The sequence below is a fragment of the Oryx dammah genome, unplaced genomic scaffold (genome assembly GCF_014754425.2).
Source record: "Oryx dammah isolate SB20612 unplaced genomic scaffold, SCBI_Odam_1.1 HiC_scaffold_29, whole genome shotgun sequence".
Taxonomy (NCBI): Eukaryota; Metazoa; Chordata; class Mammalia; order Artiodactyla; family Bovidae; genus Oryx; species Oryx dammah.
The window spans coordinates 92,383,941-92,406,211 of NW_024070213.1; the positions used below are offsets into that span (position 1 = coordinate 92,383,941).

General features: G+C 40.3%; 1 protein-coding gene across 1 annotated transcript in view; it reads left to right on the top strand.

Moving 5' to 3' along the window:
• NDUFA12 (NADH:ubiquinone oxidoreductase subunit A12) overlaps positions 1–6,975 on the top strand; it is a 27,489-nt gene extending 20,514 nt beyond the window's left edge. The window contains exon 4 of the mRNA XM_040234392.1: positions 6,701–6,975. Within this exon, the coding sequence (XP_040090326.1) occupies positions 6,701–6,881 (181 nt within the window). The 3' untranslated portion in view covers positions 6,882–6,975. The remainder of the gene's footprint in view (positions 1–6,700) is intronic.
• Positions 6,976–22,271: the final 15,296 nt, after the last annotated feature.

Consider the following 22,271-nt stretch of genomic DNA (forward strand, 5'->3'; position numbering starts at 1 on the left):
CTCCTACCTCACTTACTTTGCACACTCCTACCTCACTTACTTTGCACTAGATGTTTCCCCAGATTGCCTGGCTCATGCCCGCAGGTCGCTCACGTGTCTGTTCCAGTGACTGCTCTAGCTGAAAGAGCCCCATCCTTCTCTCACGGCTCGATTCTCCAGCTGCCGTGCTTCTTGGTAAGAATCTTGTTCACTGTTGTGTTGCTAATGCCTAAATCAGTGTCTCACACATAGTAGTTGCTCAGTAAACTTTTGTTAGATGAATGTGGACATACTATTTTACTTGAAACAACTATTATTTTGCTGTTTGGATACAGTAATTTTATCTGCTTCTGCTAGCTGATCCAAAAATGGTATATCTGCACTTTTTTAAAATAGCTTTTGTATGGATTTGAAGCTGTAATATATTTACCTCTGAGTTCTACTCTAACTTCAGCCTGTCCTTTTTAATATCTTGTCCCACTGAATCGTATCTTAGTCTTTTACAATATTATTTTGTAAATAAATTGCCATCTCTCAATGCCAGAGAATATTGTCTTCCTCTTGATATACCTGCTCAGTCTGTCCTTCTTCAGATAGTAAGTGTTGTATAAAATACTCTGAATTGAAATTAGTGTTACTCAGTACAGTGGGTTGCAGGTTATTTTCAAAGTAGTTCCTTCCTAATGTTTATTTTCTGTTTCAGAAAATGAGTATTAAGTGGCTATGTTTTAAGAAACTAAACTGCATGTTTACGTAGATATTTAGGTGTTACAGAATATTGCTTTATAATAAATAACATTTTATTCACTATTCAGTGTAACATTTCACAAAGATGTGTTGTTGGAAAATTTCATACCTGATTGTGGAAATAAACTGGGTAGTTTGGTGAACAAAGAACTACTCTGCAATTTCCAGACAGAATCTATTTGATGTTCACAGGTTATCAAAGTATAAAATGTGCCACACATAGTCATATGTAGAAATTTCTGAGGTTTCTAAATTAGAAAAACAGTTTGAACCTTTTCTGTGTAACTACAGTGAAAGACATTGTGCTGTGGAAGTGACATAGGAAAAATTTCCATTAAGGTAGACTAAGAGAATCAGTCTATCTGCTACTAAAACATTCAGTACGTTAAAGAGAGTGATTTTTTTTTTAAGTGATGGCCTAAAGTGGGATGAAATGGGGTTAGAAGTAGAAGAACCTACTTACGAAAAGTGAAAGTGAAGTCGCTTAGTCGTGTCCAACTCTTTGTGACCCTGTGGTCTGTAGCCTACCAGGCAAGAATACTGGAGTGGGTTGCCATTTCCTTCTCCAGGGGATCTTCCCAACCCAGGGATCGAACCCAGGTCTCCCACATTGCAAGCAGACGCTTTAACCTCTGAGCCAGGGAAGCCCTATAAGAACATACTTTTAGTCTCAAATAAATGACAGATGACTTCAAGGAGGATTTGAAACCCTTCTAGTTGTTTTGAATCTCTAGTTGTTTTGAATTAGGATTTTAATTTTTAATAGCTTTCTTTTGTCTTACAAAGTAGTACATGTCTGTTACAGAAAATTCAGAAAATAACCAAGCAAATAAAAGTAACCTATTATCCTACCACACAGAGACAAACTACTGTTGATATTTTGATATATATTCTTCTCATTTCCCCTTTTCCTATGTGTATATATCCTTTGTTTTTGTTTTTTAATGTAAGTGGATTTTTTTAAAGTGGTAGCCTGTGTTTGAATCCTGGCTTCACCGTCACGGGCAAGTTATTTTGAAACTCTTGGTGCTCTGGTTTCCTGATTTATTAAATTGGGTTAATAACATCTGTCTCATAGAATTGTTTTAAGAATTAAATGAGTTAATATTTATAAATTGTTTAAAACAGTGCCATGACTTACACTTACAAATGCTATCTAGTATCGTTCAATAAATTAAGTAAATAACCTGCTTTTTAGGCTTCACATTTGGTGAGCATTTTCTCAAGTCATAAAATATTCTCTGTTAACATAATATTTACTAAGGCATTAATCCTCTGTCATGTGGGTATGCCCTGAGTTAAAGTAGTCCCTATATTATTCTTGGTTTTGTTCTTTCTGTGTTTTTACTTTTATAAGTAAAACTTTGGTCAATATCCTTGTATGTAAGCGTTTATCCACACAACCTATTTTCTATGGCACACTCCTACAAGTAAAATTGCTGAGTCCAGAAGTGTGCATGCTTTGTAAGTGTTTGGTACCTATTGCCAAATTTCCCTCAATTGATATTCTCGGGGTAAATACATTCACAGTATGTGAGTTTGATTTCTCTATAACTTCACCAATACTAGATATTATTTTATTTTTAAATCTTTACCAGCTAAGAAAGTAAAAAGTTGTATCTTGTTTTAATTTTTATTCCCTTGGTTAAACTTTTTTGCTGTTTATCTTTTTTCTTTTTATGACTCATCTTTTAACATCATTTATCTGTTTTGCTATTGGATGTTTAACTTTTTCTGTTTTGTAGCGATAGATGAACTACTTTTCTGTATATTTCCCCGTTTCTTTTATTTTTCAGAGTTTTCAGACATAAACATACTTCAATTTTTATGTAATAAAATTACCGTTTTTTTTCTTTATGGCTTTTGGACTTTGATGTTAAGCTCAGAAATGGGCCTTCATATTCTGTTAGTATCAGTGCATCTTATGAATATAAATATTCTTGCACTTTTTTCTCAACAAAATTAATTGTCATAGCATAATTTATTGAGAAAAATTTACTTTCCCCAATAATTTGATATGCCAGCCTTACCTTATATATCCTTAAGTCTAGGGGATTTTGTTCTATTTTTGTACTTTTGTACCAAATTCTTAGTACAAAGTTTTTGTACCAATTTTTATATTGTTTTAATATCTGTGACTTTAAAGTCTGGTATTGCCAGCCTTCCTGATTGTTGTGTTTTCAAAGTGTTCTTAAGATAGGCTTGCAGCTGATCCTTAGAATTATAATTGTCAAACCCTATTGAGATTTTGATTCAGATTGCGTTTAAGTAAAAACAGTAATTACTGAGCTAAAGAAGTTTGAGTTGGCTACCTTGTAATGAATTGTCTTTGGTTTTTATTTTGTTAAATATATCAATCTTATCCTGTGGTTGGACGGATCTCAGGATTTTGAGAGATACTTAAGTGCGATCATCATCCCGGCCAGTTTTCATCTGTTGCTTGTATTTAAGCTCTGAACAAGATGTTTTTTTCAGCTGCTGGGAAACTGTTCAGGCCTCAGCTGGGTGACATACATGCTGTGGTGCCTTGGGAAGGTGGTTTCAACTCTGTTTCCTCAATTTAAAAATACAGAATACTTAGCATTAATTTAAGTGATGGAGTGATATGCATGAGAATGTTTCATAAACTAAAGTGAGATGGAGTAATAATAGTTTTAGTATAATGAATATTTTTACCTCAAAAAACAATCTAGAGGGGTTTGTGTGGTTTTTCTTAAGTCTGTTTTTTTGAAAAGTTGAAAAATCTTTGTTGTTTCTAGGCTAAGTGATGTTAGGTAAAAATATCTGAAACATGAACACAGACTCCAGCCTTGATTCCCAAAGTTAATAATGTTTATTATCCAAGGAAAAGATTCAAAACTGCCTATATTTTTGTTGCTGTTACTTGTTAATGTTTTATTTCTGAAAAGGAAAATTAAACTTTTTATCTTTGTTGTTAATATCCATCTTAAAGATTGTTTGCCATCTTACAATCTGTTTTATATGGTGTATATTTTTATTTCTTAAATTTCCTATTAGGCTGTTTTATTCTTTCTTCAGAAATAAATCCCCCCATCTTGTACTTACAGTGGCTCAGACTTAAGTGAAGTAGTATGTTTTCAAAGAAAGAGCAGGTCGTCTTTTCCTGTTCCTTTCTACACTTCTCTTTGTGTTCCAGTCTTTCTGTTTTCCTCATTAACAACTGAAAATTGGATCAACCACCTGTGGGATTTATTTCCATTTGAGTTGTGTTGTAATTATGGTTTAGTATCTTTGTTATTAATTTTTACATACTTGAATATATTTGAGTACTAAGTTTTTCTCAAAGTGTAATCTGTTTTCATTACAAATACTTATCTCTTTTGTATTTATAACTTTTTGCCTTTCTGCCAGTCTCCTTATTTATAGTCTTCCTGACTTTATCAAATTTAAGTTTATATTTTGTCCTGTAAGGTAATAACAGGGATATAAAATTGAAGTGGGTCTGATGCCAGCTCAACACAGTTTTTTAGGCAGTACTCTTAGTCCATTGGTGCCTTTAATTAATTGGAATAAAAATGACCCAAATGAAAACCTGTTTGCATAAACTCTTCGGTGTGAAAATCTAAAAGATATCGTTTCTTTAGGCTTTATTTAATAATATAGTTATAACAGAAGGGTTATATTAGGCTGCTGCTAAATCACTTCAGTTGTGTCCAACTCTGTGCGACCCCATAGACGGCAGCCCACCAGGCTCCTCCGTCCCTGGGTTTCTCCAGGCAAGGACACTGGAGTGGGTTGCCATTTCCTTCTCCAATGCATGAAAGTGAAAATTGAAAGGGAAGTCGCTCAGTGGTATCCGATTCTTCGAGACCCCATGGACTGCAGCCCACCAGGCTCCTCCGTCCATGTGATTTTCCAGGCAGGAGTACTGGAGTGGGGTGCCATTGCCTTCTCTGTATATTAGGCTAGCAGATTATAAACATTTTCTTATTTCTTGTAGCTTCTTATTCTAACATAATGAGAATAAATTATTGTTTACTCATTCCCTGACTCCAGTCAATAGTCTTACTAGATGAACATTTTCAGATTTTATCTGTTGGCGGTAAAAGTTTCTTTTAGTTTTCTTTCCTTTTTTTGGCCTCACAGTGCAGTCTGTGGTATCTTAGTTCCCTGACCAGGGATTGAACCTGGGCCCTTGGCAGTGAAACTGCTGAGTCCTAACCATTGGACCACCAGAGAATTCCCTCCTCTTTTAGTTTCTGTCTCATTTTAGCATTTTCTGTCTCTCTCTGAGCTCTCAGTTAAGTTACTGAATAGGCATATAAAAGCTTTGGACTCTGCTTCTTTAAACATCATATTAACTTTCAGGAGTCTTGATGACAATTATTTGAATAAAAATGGCTCAGACAGTAAAGAATCTGCCTGCGGTTCAGCAGATCTGGTTTCAGTCCCTGGGTTGGGAAGATTCCCCTGGAGAATTCCATGGACAGAGAAGCCTGGCAGGCTACAGTCCATGGGGTTGCAAAAAGTCAGACATGACGGAGCAACTAACGTTTTTTTTGAACACTTTTGTAGTTAGGCTGATGCAGAAGGCAAAAGTTAAATATTTCTGCTGTGCCTTAACTTACATAAAACCCCTTGGTAAGTAAGAGCTTTGGTTTTCACAGCTAATCCCTCCTTCAGGTGGCTAGTGGAGCCTGTCTCACCACCGGTGTCTCATAATAGTCATGGTTTATTGGTCCAGGTTACTTTCACTAATCCCCATTTTCCTTTGGCGGATGTAAGAGAGAAAGCAGCCCGGTGGGTTCAGACTTCCTCATTCTTCATTTTGTTAGCTGGTCATGATATAATTATCTTTAGACACAAATATAGCAACTGTAATAATATTTTATTGATCTTAGACAATTACCTAGCTGTATCTATCAATTACTGTTAGCAAATATTCTTAAACTTACATAGCATCATGCATTTTTCTCATTAGCTTTAGTCTTAGTTATTTAATGAAACTTCCTTGACTTGCCCTTTCCTTTCTAGCTGGATAATCCCCCCTCACCCCACCCCAGCCCTTTTTTTCCCTAGGAGTTGCAGTTCTGTGCCTGTTACCTCATTCCCTTTTCTTATAGAGTCATCTTTGTCTTATGAGCTCGGGGTCTTGTTATGAATTCTCTCTCTCCTTCCTTTCCCATATAAATTCAGCTTGGTTTTCTGCTCAGTTCTACTGTTTGTCCCTTGGACTTAGTTTCTTTCTTTTCTGTATTAGAGAGTTTTCTGTACTCCAAGGAAATGCCCGGCTTCCTTCTTTAGGCCAGATTTCTGACACCTCCCCCCAAGTAACTTTTTACAAACACTTGAAGCTGAAACACTCCTGAACTTTGGGCTGTAGTTGAACAATTTTATTATAACAAACTGTATGTCCTCTAGTGCTCAGACTTAAGCTTTGACTTAAGATGCATGCAGAGACCCTCTTCTTCAACAGGAGCCTGAAGGGTTTCAAACTAGAGCTTCAATGAACCAGAGTATCCTGAGCATACTGAAACTGCGGAGGCAGCCTCTAGCATCTAATAGAATAATGCTGTACGTCATCAGTTCTAAACTACATTTTTATATCTGAAATTAAGATACATGTTATACTCAATAGTGCCACAATTTAATTAGCAGCATCTTCTTTTCTTTCTTAGTGATACATAAAATAATGGTGTATCTTAAAATTGATGGAGTCCTAGGTTTGATGACATATAATAATCATAAAAGCAGTAGCTAACATTTGTTGAATACCTACCATGCACAGGAGTTTTTCTAGGTATTATCTGATTTAATCCTTATACTTTTCTTAGTAAGAATGTTCAGATGAAACAACCAAGGCATAGGAAGGTTCAGCTACTTAGTGACAGAGCTGAGATTTGAGCTCAAGCAACATAATAACTCGAGAACTGCTCTCTTAGCTCTCCTCCTCCTACACTAGGCGGCCTCTTCATAACTGTCTTTTTTTTTTTTCTCTCTCTCTCTCTTTAAGGCATCGTTGGCTTCACTGTATGACTGATGATCCTCCAACAGTAAAACCACCTACTGCTCGTAAATTCATTTGGACAAACCATAAATTCAATTTGAGTGGCACTCCACAACAGTACGTACCTTATTCCACCACTAGAAAGAAGATTCAGGAGTGGGTCCCACCTTCGACACCTTACAAGTAAAGACAACGAAAAGCAATTTACCTGTAAAATATGGGGCTTTTCCTATAATTGTAGTGCTTACTGTTAACTTGATTAAAGTTATTTGATTAAGCAGTGTCTTTTGTGCTTTTTTGCCCTTAACTTTGTTATTTATCAGCTGCAAAATAGAAGCTTACAAACATGGGTAATTGAAGTAGCCTTCTGTTGGGGCAGCTGTGTGGTGTACACTCCTCCGTCTCCTGTGTGGCTTTGTCTGTGCTTTGTGGCCCTGCCTTGCTGCCATAACTGATTGACAGGGGAGACCTAACACTGAGTTGAGCCAAACAGATCTTCTCATGGGAATTTGAAACTTGAATGGAGAGACTAAGAGACATCAAAGTTGGTTGACTTTTATGGTGGCCTGTAAGAAGGTTATAAGAGGTTTCCTATTTCCTGAGTTTTGGTTCTTTTGTAGTTTATTTGAATCTGTAAACTACCCCAGGATCCATTCCAATATATTTTTATTTCCTTAAGCCAAGTAAGGTCACTGACATTTTTCTTTTCTTGCTTGCAAATAAAAGAGCTTTAACTAATATCCAGATTGGTTCCAAAGAATGGATTGTAGGCAAAAGATCTTGAGGGAAATAAGGAATCTTTTGAACTGGTTATGTTGTCATTCAGTTGCTCAGTTGTGTCCGACTCTTTGCAACCACATGGACTACAGCACACCAGGCTCCCCTGTCCTTCATCGTCTTCCAGAGTTTGCTCAAACTTATGTCAGTTGACTTGGTGATGCCATCCAACCATCTCATTCTCTGTCGTCCCCTTCTCCTCCTACCTTTAATCTTTTCCAGCATTAGAGTCTTTTCTAATGAATCAGCACTTCACATCAGGTGGCTAAAGTATTGGAGCTTCAACTTCAGCATCAGTCTTTCCAGTGAATATTCAGGGTTGATTTCCTTTAGGATTGACTGGCTTAATTTCCTTGCAGTCCAAGGGAGTAGAGAAGTCCAACACCAGAATTCATAAGTATCAGTTCTTCTGTGCTTAGCCTTCTTTATGGTCCAGCTGTCACATCCGTACATGACTTCTGGAAAAACCATAGCTTTGACTGTATGGACCTTGTGGGCAAAGTGATGTCTCTGCTTTTTAATATCCTATCTAGGTTTGTCATAGTTTTTCTTCCAGGGAGCAAGTGTCTTTTAATTTCATGGCTGCAGTCACCATCCACACTGATGTTGGGTAAGATGAAAGGCACCACCATCTCTCTTCATATTCTGGATGGGAAGCTAGCAGCTGCAGTGATCAGCTTATTAAGCTCTTGTCCTTAGTCACCAGGATCCATAAGCCCCTGAAGGATAACGCCCTTGGATACCAGTTAGCAGCTACCATAGAATAGTTTAGCAGAACAGAGATGGAACAATTTAGTGATGGAAAAAGGTTATGGAGTCAGGTGGTTGCTTTCAAGGACACTGGATAACTTAAGGGAGAGAATGAACTTTAATCCCCAAATCTCCACTCAAGGTGCTGAGTGAAACTCAGGGCAATTACCTGACTTGGCCAATTCCTCAGGTTTCTTATGTGAAAATTAAGGGATAGAGTGGGGTCCTGACTTTTGGTACAGAGGTAGCTGGAAGGAATTAGAATATCTTTTGGCTGCAAATTAGAGACACCTGAAGCGTTTGTAAAGCTCTATTGGCCCAAGCTATTAAACCAGCACCTCTGAGGGTGGGATATAGGCATCAGTGTTTGTTAAAGGCTCACCTTTCTTTGCAGCCAAGGTTCTGGAATACTGAGCTGAAGGGAAAAACACACCAAGCTAGTTGTGAAGAAACGGAGTTCTGAAACTTTCTCAATTATAAGAAATTAAGGTTTTCCCATAGCTTCGCTGCTGAGTATTCCCTACTTAGCTGGATCAGGTTGAATGTGGTGCTCTCAGGAGATATGATAGTCAGCATGTTATTGGGGGCAGCTGTCTGCAGTTTGTTGACCAAAGTAGAGCAGCACCAAGCGCTAAAAGCTAGCCTGTGCTAGACTGAGACTCTGTATGCTCTGTGTACCACTAAACTGACGTTTCTGTCAGTGCCTAAAGCATGGCTTTCTAGTGCAGTTGGGAATAGACTGAAAAGGGAACTTGTGAAAAATTAGAAGTTCTGTCCTGGCTGTTCTTGCTGGAGGTTCACCTGTTAGAAGGAAAATGGGTGTGGTTCTCATAAGGAGGGGGAAGGTGGACAGAGATGGTAACTAGGAAATGGTCTGATCTGCAGTGATCTCTGTTGATTGTTAGTTCAGGGCTTCTAGGAATGAAAGCAATAGGCAGCTACCTTAGTTCTTAATCTGGTTTTTCTTGAAGCCAACTTTATAGGTCTGGATAATAGATACCTGAATCAAGCTAGATCACAGCTTCTCTCTCGATTTCACAGCTGAGTTAATTCACAGGGCTAAACCCTCAAGGGCTGTTCTATATTAATAGATATGTGTACTTAGAAAAAAGAAATATCAGTGTTTCAGTGGACACTTGTTCCAAATTAGCACCAACTTTGGGAAGATTGAGAACACCAAGGCCCACTGATAAAAATATAGGCTATGAGTGGCACATGGGACCCCATTTCACTATAAGCCCATGGGGAAGGCTGAACTCCTCTTCTCTTTCTTCTACCCCATGCTTTATTTCTTCAGTTCCTAAGTATAGATGGTTGGACACCCTTTGCAGAAGCCCAGCATTGGATCCCTGCCTTAAAGAGTAAATATACTTGTGGCAAAAGGCCAAGGGAAGGACACTGGAGCATTCCATCCTTACCAAAATAATAAGTGAAAAAGCAGTATGTCTTTGGGGTAATGACAGTTAAATGCAACCATTGGTGGGAAGAAAGGTACAAATGTGGACATACCTGTTGTCCCCAAATATACAGTGTACTTCCATGACCAGTGAGAAAGGCCTTGGAGGGTGACAGCAGTCTATAATGGTCACACTTAACCTTGAGGTGATTTGAATTGTAGATACTATCCAATGGTCTCTTCATTGGAGCAACTTAGTACAGCCTCTGGCATTTGATATGTAACTGTTGGTCTAACTACTGTATTTTTACCCATTTTGGTTGGTAGAATCCATCAGCAGTTGTTTGCTTTTACCTGGCAGGGACAGAATGGATATCAGTTCCAGCCAGTTGCAACATGAGGACATTTAATGCCTCATCAAACTGTGCCCACTGTGTTGCTGCAGAGCATGAAATATCGGATACCCAAATGCCCTGATAAGACACAACATATGCCAGGGATGGAACCTGAATATTATACAAATGGAGGGACTTGATTCCTTAGTGATTTTCTCAGGGATTCAGTGGTCTAGTGCATGTTGAGATAGCCCTCTTCAGTGTTAAAGGGCAAGCTGCTGCACCTTGCCTGTTCTACAATTAAGAAGGGCTCTGGATTCTAGAGATAACATATAGCATACAGATGTTTTGCACGTATTTATTTCCCAAGTGACCTGAAAAGTTGGCAGTGCAAAAGCAGCCTCTCTCAGTGGCCCACCCAGGCTGTAGACCAAGCAGCTCTGCTGCTCAGCCCTCTCAAAGTATCTGAGAGATTGAAATGCCTTACTAAAGTCAGAAACAAGCCTCTAGGAGAGTCACAATGGAAGCCCACAGGATTTTGGAACAAGGGCACATCCGCTTCAGAAAAATGACTCTTCCTTTTGTGATACGGCTCCCGTTTGCTACTGGTATGGTGGAGAGCCTGTGACCCCAGGTGCTGTGTAATTCACCTACTCAAAAAGTTGGCTATTTCCAGTAGCATTCCCATAGCAGATGGGATCAGAGCAGACCATGAAGGCACTCTAACTTTGTGTAAGCAGATTTCTCCCCAGTCTGTGCCTTTAAGTACCCTATTCCCACTCAGTGCCCCTATCAGCCTGTCCCTTTGCCCCGGTGGAGAGTTGTTGGCCAATTAATTGAGAATGGAAAAAGTCAAGCCTGGCTTATAGATATTGTTGAACAATATGTATTACCAGGTGGAAGTATACTGCTGTATACTGCAGCCCCTATTCACAGTGATCTTGAAGGATCGTAGAGGGCAAATCCCAGCAGACAAGACTTCAAGCAATGCCTTTTTTTTATATTATTATTTTTTAGTTGTAGGATAATTGTTTTAAAATGTTGTGTTGGTTTCTGCCATACAGCAATGCCTTTATATATATTTGGCTGTGCTGGGTCTTAGCTGCAGCATGCAGGATCTTTAGTTGTGGCATGTAGGATCTAGTTCCCTGACCAGGGCTCGAACTCGGGCCCCCCCTGCATTAGGAGTGCAGAGTCTTAGCCAGTGGACCACCAGGGAAGTTCCAAGCAATGCCTTTTACCATATACTTTGACTTGAAGAAAACATGACCTGAGCCAGGCTCTAAAATGATCACTGGCTATATGTTCAGAGTCCTGAAAAAAGCAATGTTGACAATTGGTGTAAAGGTTTTAGGAAGGATTTTACCAATGAACCTTGAGGATAGGACCTAGAATTTAAGATTAGAGCAAAGCAGCTAAGTACTTACCAGGATCACCTCCTGAGCACAAATCCTTGACTTAGTGCCAGTCTCTGAGGGAACCCAGCATAAAGTCCAGCAGCCACCTGGTGACAAGTTCATTTCATTGGACCGCTGCCATTGTAGATGGAGCTGTGATCTGTTCCCATGGAAATAGACAGTTATTCTGAGTATGGATCCTGTCATACCTTGGCCAGCACTAACATTCATGGGCTTAGAATGCCTTCTGCTTTGTCATACACAGAAGAGTGCTTGTGCTCAAGAAATACAGGCAACTTCACCAAAAGAAGCAATGAACCAATGTCTGTGGGAGCAATGTCTTGTATTCCTGGTGAGCCCCTGTTTCTCAGACCTTATCTTTCTTGTTTTTCCCTCTGTAACACACCATATGCTAGTCACACCAGCCTCCTTTCAGAACAGGATTCATTCTTGAGTTGGGGCCTTTGCACTTACTCTTCCTTCGGGCTGGAACAGTAACATCTTTGCGTTCTACCCTCTTTTGTATCACTGATGTCTCACTTAACCAGTATAACTTCCACAGCAAGATGCTCCTGTCTGTCTAATCTAAAGGAACTCTCTTGAAACTTCCTCTTATTTAAGAATTCTATTTATATAAATTTGCTTGTTTTATTTTCTTCGTAGTAGTTATCGTTCCTTTCTGAAAAACAAGATGAACAAAATTATTCCAGGAAATAATCTGTGTATTCAGCACTGACCGAACACCTAAAGTAAAATAGTGTTGATCAGATTTCATATTTTTGATAGAGATGTGATGACTGAAATTAAACAATTAAATTCTGAAATTTTAGAAAGTAAAAGGATCTGTGGGAGATAGCATTAAAGCATGCAACTAGTTATAAATAGAGAACTGAAAATGTTTCATTGAGCAGTTTTTATAGAAGAAGGAAAAAAGTACACTAATTGCCAGGATGTTGTGCTGTGTTTCCAAAAAGATAAGTGATTATATCAAGGGTTTGCAGAGACCTCCAGGCCTGCATCCCTGTTTTAAATCACGCTCCTACAGAAGAAAACTATTTACAACATTCTTCTCAAATACAAAATGATCCATCAGCTGGTCCCAAGTGCCCACGAGTATGAAATGCAGTTGCCTCATAAGTGCCCTGTAATCAGGGCATTTGTTAGCGCCGGCTCCAGAAGGGTAATGTCTGTCTTAAGACTCAGGGAAAGAATGGGATTACCGAAGTAGAGATGTCGTGGTAGACTGTCTAACAGATTCTTTGGGACAGAACTGGCCTTACAAAAATTGTCTCCCAGGTTCATCTCCGGTGTTGATTCAGCCCTCCCGTCCAAAGCAAAGGTTGGGCACAATAGCTACTGTGTTGCACTTTTCACCTACATGAATACAGTGTGAGTGGTGTCCCCTGGAGCTGTGCCGCACGTTAGTTCTGGGTTATCCACCAGGACGTGTCAGGGAGTTAATCCAGTTCCTGGGAAGCATATGTCTGGACATCTGTTGCTGGGGATGCCCAGCATCCCTTTTCCTTTCTTGTCATAGAATCCTGACTTACCTTGAGGACTATCATACCCCTGCTTGTAGTCCATATGGGTCAGTGGGTTTGTAACCACTCTCTAAATATTCTCAGAGTATTGTGTTTCACTGGCCTTAGTCACTGGTTCAGGAATGAATAGGTGACTGAAGACAGACCAGTGAAACTCAATTAGTAGGCTTTAGTTGGAAACACTGGAAAATAGAATTCCTCATTCTATAAGGCTTCCCTGGTGGGCTCAGCTGGTAAAGAACCCGCCTGCCAGTGCAGGAGATGCAAGAGACGCAGGTTGGATCTCTGGGTCGGGAAGATCCCCTGGCGAAGGAAATGGCAACCCACGCCAGAATTCTTGCCTGGAAAACTCCATGGATAGAGGAGCCTGAAAGGCTACAGTCCATGGGATTGCAGAGTTGAATATGACTGGACACACACACACGCACACACACACATGCACACACGCACACACACGCACGTAAGACTTGAGCTTGGAGGATAGATCCCGGGTGTGGCTGGGAGCCCCTGCACCAGGGAAGGGAGCCTGAAAGTGAGCAGTGAAAGGGAAACTGGAGCCAAGAGAAGGACAGGCTTATTAAGAGTGTTTAACTCCCAACTCCAACTGTGCCTGAAGGTGGAATTCACTTAGACTTTTTAGTGAAACCAGTGAATTTCACTGGTTTTGTTAGTTTGTTTTCTGAGCATACACTGATTTCTTTGCCTGAACTGAATGTCCTCGTGGATATAACATTCTTATGACTTTATCACTTCTCCTCTGTAATAATGTTTGTTACTAGTCTATATCATCTTTCTTATTAGGTATAGCTCTGATTATGAATTTTTGATTTATAAATATGGGTATTTGATGGCCTGTGGTGTTTTTTTGGATTTATTACTAGACACTAAAAAAAAACCCTCTATTTTAAAAACTTAAAGTTTGTGTTAAAGTGGATGCCCACATTCCATAAGGCATCTGCATGTGCATTTGAGGATATATCCAGGTCTTTACAGTTCGTGTATGTTATGACTCTATTGGATGATTCCAGTTAGAAAGCTCTGCAGATCTGACTGCATGTAGCCTGAACTGGAACTTTGGGCCACAATCAGTTCAGTTCAGTTAAGTCGCTCAGTCATGTCCGACTCGGCAACCCTATGAACCGCAGCACGCCAGGCCTCCCTGTCCATCACCAACTCCCAGAGTCCACCCAAACCCATGTCCATTGAGTCGGTGATGCCATCCAACCATCTCATCCTGTGTTGTCCCCTTCTCCTCCTGCCCTCAATCTTTCCCAGCATCGGGGTCTTTTCACATCAGTCAGCTCTTCACATCAGGTGGCCAAAGTATTGGAGTTTCAGCTTCAACATCAGTCCTTCCAATGAACACCCTAAAGGACTGATCTCCTTTAGGATGGACTGTTTGGATCTCCTTGCAGTCCAAGGGACTCTCAAGAGTCTCCTCCAACACCACAGTTCAAAACCATCAATTCTTCGGTGCTCAGCTTTTGTTTTAGTCCAACTCTCACAGCCATACATGACTACTGGAAAAACCATAGCCTTGACTAGACGGACCTTTGTTGGCAAAGTAATGTCTCTGCTTTTTAATATGCTGTCTAGGTTGGTCATAACTTTCCTTCCATGGAGTAAGCATCTTTTAATTTCATGGCTGCAGTCACCATCTGCAGTGATTTTGGAGCCCAGAAAAATAAAGTCAGCCACTTGTTTCCACTGTTTCCCCGTATATTTGCCATGAAGTGATGGGACCAGATGCCATGATCTTTGTTTTCTGAATGTTGAGCCTTAAGCCAACTTTTTCACTCTCCTCTTTCACTTTCATCAAGAGGCTCTTTAGTTCTTCTTCACTTTCTGCCATAAGGGTGGTGTCATCTGCATATCTGAGGTTATTGATATTTCTCCAGGCAATCTTGATTCCAGCTTGTGCTTCCTCCAGCCCAGCATTTCTCATGATGTACTCTGCATAGAAGTTAAATAAGCAGGGTGACAATATACAGCCTTGATGTACTCCTTTTCCTATTTGGAACCAGTCTGTTGTTCGATGTCCAGTTCTAACTGTTGCTTCCTGACCTGCATACAGGTTTCTCTCAGATTTAAGAGACTAGATCTGATAGACAGAGTACCTGATGAACTCTGAATGGAGGTTCGTGACACTGTACAGGAGACAGGGATCAAGACCACCCCCAAGAAAAAGAAATGCAAAAAAGCAAAATGGCTGTCTGAGGAGGCCTTACAAATAGCAGTGAAAAGAAGGGAAGTGAAAAGCAAAGGAGAAAAGGAAGATATACCCATTTGAATGCAGAGTTCCAAAGAATAGCAAGGAGAGATAAGAAAGCCTTCCTCAACGATCATTGGAAAGAAATAGAGGAAAACAATAGAACTGGGCCACAATAAAATTGGTAAAAAAAAAAATAGACATCATTTTTATGTAACTAAATAAGGTTAAGCATCAATCCCCACATTTTAAGGAATTTATGATACTCCTTTTTTTCTTTTTTTGATGATTTTTAAAAATTTATTTAAATTGGAGGCTAATTACTTTATAATATTGTGGTGGTTTTTACCATATATTCACATGAATCAGCCATGGGTATACATGTGTTCCCCATCCTGAACCCCTCTCCCACCTCCCTCCCCATCCCATCCCTCAGGGTCATCCCAGTATATGTGATCATACACATATTTCAATGCTATTCTCTCAGATCATCCTACCCTCGCCTTCTCCCACAGAGTCCAAAAGTGTGTTCTTTACATCTGTGTCTCTTTCACTGCCTCGCATATAGGGTCATTGTTACCATCTTTCTAAATTCCATATATATGCGTTAATATACTGTATTGGTGTTTTTCTTTCTGACTTACTTTGCCTCTGTATAATAGGCTCCAGTTTCAAGCACCTCATTAGAAATGATACTCCTTTCAAAGCAATAGGAAGAGGATGGAAAAGTATGGGACAGAAAAAGTCTGTGTCCTAATTTGAAATTTAAATATTAAGTTATCATTAAAAACTGTTTCATTTATGAAAAGCAGTTTTTTGCAGGTAGGATCAGTAAATTTGTAATGTTAAGAGTTTCATCTAAATTACTAGAACCGTTAACTCTAACTTGAGCTAGGTGGAGAAAAGAACTCACTCATGGAAGAAGCAGTTGGTCATATAAGACCCGTGCACACAAAATACGCACATCCTACAGGTATCCTCTAGCAGCATATTCCTGATTGCCGAGAGAGGATGCCTGCAGAGACGGGTTTGCCCATCAGAATCTCGGAGGCATCTATGGTTTGAAAAAGCACAAACAACAATAAAACATAAATCACAGTGGTATTGTGATTCTATTTTTTTAAGAGTTTTCTCTCTCCAGTTTATTCACTTATTTTTGGGCGTCTTGGTCTTCGTCCCTGTATGCAGGCTCTCTCCAGTTGCTGAGGTGTTGGGGGTGGGGAGCTGCTCTAGTTGCAGCGCGGGCTTCTCACTGCAGTGGCTTCTCTTGTTGCAGAGCATGGGCTGTAGGCGCTCGGGCTTCAGCAGCTGTGGCGCCCGGGCTCAGCTGCCCCGCAGCATGCGCGTTCTTCCAGACCAGGGATCAAACTCACGTCCCCTGCACTGGCAGGCAGATTCTTAACCATGGGACCACCAGGGAAGTTGTAAAACATAATTTTGCATTGGAAAAGTGAATAAGAACAATCCACCCTATTATTTTCGTAATACAAACTACAAGAAACAAAATCAGTGAAAGTCTTATTAAGACATGTAAGTTTACAACTAATAGGCTTTCCTTGTGGCTCAGCTGGTTAAAGAATCCGCCTGCAATGTAGGAGACCTGGTTCACTTCCTGGGTTGGAACAATCCCCTGGAGAAGCTACCCACTCCAGCATTCTGGCCTGGAGAATTCCATGGACAGTATAGTCTATGGGATTGCAAAGAGCTGGACACGACTGAGTGACTTTCACTTTCACTGATAGGCCTGGGCTTCCCAGGTGGCACTAGTGGTAAAGAACTCGCCTGCCAATGCAGGAGACGTCAGAGACACGGGTTCAATCCCCGGGTTGGGAAGATGCCCTGGAGAAGGCAATGGCAATCCACTCCAGTATTCTTGCCTGGAAAATCCCATGGGCAGAGGAGCCTGGCGGGCTACAGTCCATAGGGTTTCACAGAGTCGGACACGACTGAAGAGACTTAGCATGCACACACGCACTAACAGGCCTGGGGTTTTTGGGGGGAGGAATGATGGGATCAGATAGCATTCTAGAATGAGATAGTGATAATGGTTGCACTATATTATAAATATACTAAAAACTATTGAATTACACATTTTAATATGGTTTATAAGGTGAATTTTGTGCTATGTGAATTTTGTCTCAATTAAAAAAAATGATTTAAAAACTCAATTCTAATGGGTTATATACTGTATCCTCAGCATAAAAGAAAGTGACATTCACCCTACTACCATTTAAAAACTACCCCATCCTTGGGCAAGCACCATATGATTATTCCACCTTTTTGCAATTGGGCTTAATATAGATTGAGTTAAGTCTCCTAAAAATTCCATTACCTGCAGTTAAGTGCAATGTGACTTGAGGGTGGATAAGGTTTAAAGTAAAGGTCTGGTGGGGGGTTGAGGGGATGGAAAGGAAGAGAGGGGAGGTAAAGGAGGATGGGGATGCCAAGTTTTTGAATGTTAAAAGATCACACACAAAGTTGGGCAGCAAGTGGAGGAGACTGGAAAGCTGATCTGACCATCATGTCCTGAAATTGGATTTTGATACCTCTGGCTTGGGTAGAGTTTCAAGAAGCTTTGGCTTAGAAAGAAAACCAATTCAAAAGTGCCTTCAATACACTAATAACAAACCTATAAAGAATCTGTAGTTAAGATTTAAGTAACTTAAGTAGTTTGTAGTTTCTAAGTTCAATGGCCCAATAACATTATCAAGGATTCTGGGTTTTCCCATCTCTCCACTCTGCCATCCTCAATATGGGGATTTTTTCTCTTAGTCTGGCTCCTTTCATAAAATAGCTACTGCAGTTCTGGGCATCACATGCAGAGGACAATATCTAGAGTCAGGAAAGGGGGATGCCCCTGTCTTATGTCCCTTTTTGAAAGCATGAAAATCTTCCCAGAAACTTTCAGCAGAATTGCACCTCATGCCCATGTCTAAACTAGTCACCTGGCAAGGCTCATGAGATGCCCATATTTGTTTCATTAATCAGTGGTCATCCCCAGTGGCTGGACCAGGACTCAGCCTTGTTGAAAGACATGAAGGGTAAGCAAAACTAAGATTCTGTTAACAAAAGCTGGAGGAATAACTCCTGGTTGGCATTAATGATGTCTGTCATGGAGAATCCTACTCCAAGCTTGGTGGTGTCTCACCAGCTCTTACTGTATCATGATTAATGTTCCCAGTGGAGAAAAGTTGCCTTGTCCACTGGAAAAACTACCACTCTGCTGGAACTTTGTCCAAAAATGTAGGGGTGTTTTAACAAACATCTCTTCTTTTTTCTAAATTTATTGAAGTATAGTTGATTTACAATGTGTTAATTTCTACCACAGGCTTGTCCAAGGTGGCTCAGTGGTAAAGAATCCACCTGCCGATGCAAGAGACATGAGTTCAATCCCTCGCTTGGGAAGATTCCCTGGAGAAGGAAATGGCAACCTACTCTAGTATTCTTGTCTGGGAAATCCCATGGACAGAGGATCCTGGAAGGCTACAGTCCATGGGGCCGCAGAAGAATCATTCATGACTTAGCGACTTTAAAACAAGTGCTATTGTAGGGCAAACTGATTCAGTTTTGCATATATATTATATTCTTTTTCATATTCTTTTCTATTATGGTTTATCACAAGATACTGAATATAGTCCTCTGTGCTATTCAGTACAACCTTGTTGTTTATCCATCCTATACATACTAGTTGGCATCTATTCCAAACTTCGAATCCTTCCCTCCTACTACCCCCTCACCTTGGCAACCACAAGTATGTACTCTATTGACAAACATCTCTTTGTTCTGAATCATGTACTTCTCTGTGAGCTCAGATGACTTCCCTTCTTAGGTAGGCTTTACCAGTGAAGCTCAAACAAGGCTGTTGCATTTGGAGACGGCTTCCCCTATACAAACTGACCTGAATTTTCCAGTTTGAGAATTGAGATGGCCATTAATATTTGTCATGTAACTGTGCTTGCCCCAGCTCCCTAACTGTCCTCACACCCTAAATTAAAAACCCCCTTATCTAGTTTCCCATTGGTGAAGAAGAGCTAAGATCTTATTCTCACATTTTCTCTTGTGGTCTTTCGGGACATGGTTGTTCCTTGTTTTTTGACTGGATAACAACTTTCTTGCCTTCGTTTTTTGTTGATCGGTGGTTTCTCACATCAAGTTTGATGTTGAGATTTCTCTTAGGGTCTTAGAATTTGCAGGAGAAGGAAATGGCAACCCCACTCCAGTATTCTTGCCTGGGAAATCCCATTGATTGAAGAGCCTGGCGGGCTAGAGTCCATGGGTTCACATAAAGTCCAACATAACTTTCACTTCACTCACTTAGAATTAGCAACTGTTTCATTTTGAACACTGCAAATGTGTCTTCTCTTGTTTTGGGAGAACATTTTGAAATCTAAGAGATTAGCTTCTTTGCCCAAATATGAGACACATTTATACAATTTATGGTTCAATAATTGTTTGAGACCGTTGTTAATGTGTGTGTGTTCTCAATCGCTTCAGTCATGTCTGACGCTTTGTGACCCTACAGACTGTAGCCCGCCAGGCTCCTCTCCATGGGACTCTCCAGGCAAGAATATTGGAGTGGGTTGCCATGCCCTCCTCCAGGGGATCTTCCCGACCCAGGAGTCAAACCTCTGACTCCTGTGTCTCCTGCATTACAGGCAGATTCTTTACCCACAGAGCCACCTGGGAAGCCCACTCAATTGTTAGGCTCCTAGTTTATTAACAAATATCCCATAGTTTTGTTCTTTTTTCCAGCAGTGCTGAATCCAGGGAGCAGCCTGGTAGACTGGAGACATAATTGACTCTAGAGTTGACTTTTAGCCAACTGCTTCAGCTTTGGGTAGCTAACAACTTATAGGACCTCAGTTTCCTCATCTGTAGTAGAGATAATCAAGCCCTCCTTACAGAGTTCCCAAGTAAAGCATCTGACATGTGCTAAACACTAGCACTGTTATCTTCAGACCTTAATTATCTTGGTATAACCACAGGCAAAAGAGGCAGAACCTAGCAAAGTTTACCTAGTAATAATTTATTGATTTATAGTTCTTGAACTCATGATCAACGTTAGGCCTTTTTACTGTTGCTTATTTTAAATAAATAGAATTGTAAATATTAACTAGTTCAACTAAATCTTATAGTAAAATATCAATATTTGTCACCCTATGGACTGTAGCCCATCAGGCTCTTCTGTCCAGAGGGATTCTCCAGGCAGGAATACTGGAGTGGATAGCCTATCCCTTCTCCAGGGGAACTTCCTGACCCAGGAACTGAGCCAGGGTCTCCTGCATCCAGGTGGGTTCTTTACCAGCTGAGCGACCAGGAAGCCTGATCACTGTATAGGAATGAGTAATTTTTAAAAATTATTGTGTGTAATATTCCTCTAAATGTTAATAAAAAATTCAATTTTGCATTATTTTCCTGACTAAAAAGTCTTTAATAAATGTAACTATTCTATTTGGAAACAGAGTTCAAAATGTAACTATTACATTAGATGTTATCTTTATCATCTTTTTATTTATGGAGAAAATGGGATTTTATATTTTCAGAGATGAACAACTAAAATCCCACTTCCTGCGGTGGCTAATTACAATTTTTCAAGGTTAAACCAAATCCACAATACATTCCAGACAGCTGTGGATTCTATAATGATTTGCCTTTTGCCAAGACAACTTAGACAAGCTAAGGATAGTAGTGGGTTATGAAAATCCCTCTCCTCACCAATTCAAGAAATGTGGTGGACATGTGTTCTTTTCTGCTCAGTGCCAGGTTTTTCTCTTTTGGAAAATAGCATCCCTTTCTTTGTGGGACTTCTTCCCATCCCAGCTCTGCTAACCAGTGTATCCTACCTCCTGTCCCGACACCAGGGGTGAGCAGGTGACCCAGGCCTGACCGATGCTCGCACCTTCTTCCCGACCCTAGTGAACAGCCCAGAAGACACGCAGCCCAGTGTGGGGTAACACATCCGACCCTGGGATTTTTCCTAAGTGAAACTAGTAAGGAAAGTGCTCTTTCCTCCTGGGACCACAAAACTCTACACCGCTCCACGGTTTACCAGCCATGTTGTAGCCTCAGAGAAAAGCCCAGGGAAGTAAAGAAGTCAGAGCAGAGCAGAAAGAGTCCCAGGTGCGTTAAATCTCCGGTTTCCGGTTCCTCGGCGCTGCCCTGATTCCTGGATGTCTTCTTTGATTCCATGACTTACTCCTTCCCCCAAGTCCTCTTTTTGCTCAAGTGAAGTTCAAGCTGAATTTCTTGTATTGGCAGTAAAAATACGTCTGACAAACGCGGTAGGATATACTAGTATTCTTTAGTTGGTACTTGGTTAACAATCAGTGCTTGTCAAATTTACTAATACAGTAGTGAAGAGAGTTGTTTTTATTCTTCTGAAATGTGATTGTTAGTGTCTTATTTAATACTATATGGCTTTATAGAAATAAATGTCATTGTAATTAGATCAAAGGGATTTATCTGACAGCCTTGTATGACCTTCAGTTTTCTATGGATGAAATGGTTTTCTCTGGCTAAGGCTGTCATGCCAAACCTGGGTTTTGAGCATTGTGAGCAGGGTCATCCTCATGAGGCCTCCTTTAGCCTGCCTTGTCTCTTGCTGTTGCTTCATCTGTGCAGCACACTAATGGGAGCAGTGTACAACTGCCAGTTTTGGTCTGACGGTCCATCCTTAAGCCTGTGTTACTTCTGACTGTGTTTCAGTGGATCTTTTGCTTCTACTCATGGCACTGTATCATTTAATCTTGGTTTCTTTCCAGCTGTTGCTAGGAAACACCATCAGCATCCATTCATCCTTTAGAATTACAGTCAACTCAAGCTCCTCCTGATTTGAAGAAGAGTGTTATAAATGCAGAGGCAGTGTGAGAAGATTCCCCTTCAGTTCTGTGAAGGGTCATCGGGAGTGTGGTTGAGGACTGGAGGAGGGTAGGTAGTAGCTATGCAAATCAAATGTCTATTAGGGTGATCCTGCTGCTTTAGATCAAGGTATTAATAAAATTGACTCAAACTCTCACCTCTTCTTTCACATTTGAAGAAAGTCCAGTAATCTATCCAAGGATTTGGGGAAGGGTAGAGTTCATGTTCTTACAGGTTAACCTCTGGCTCCAGTTCTGCTGAACTGCAAAGTGATTTAGTTATACATATTTATATTATTTTTCACACTTGTTTCC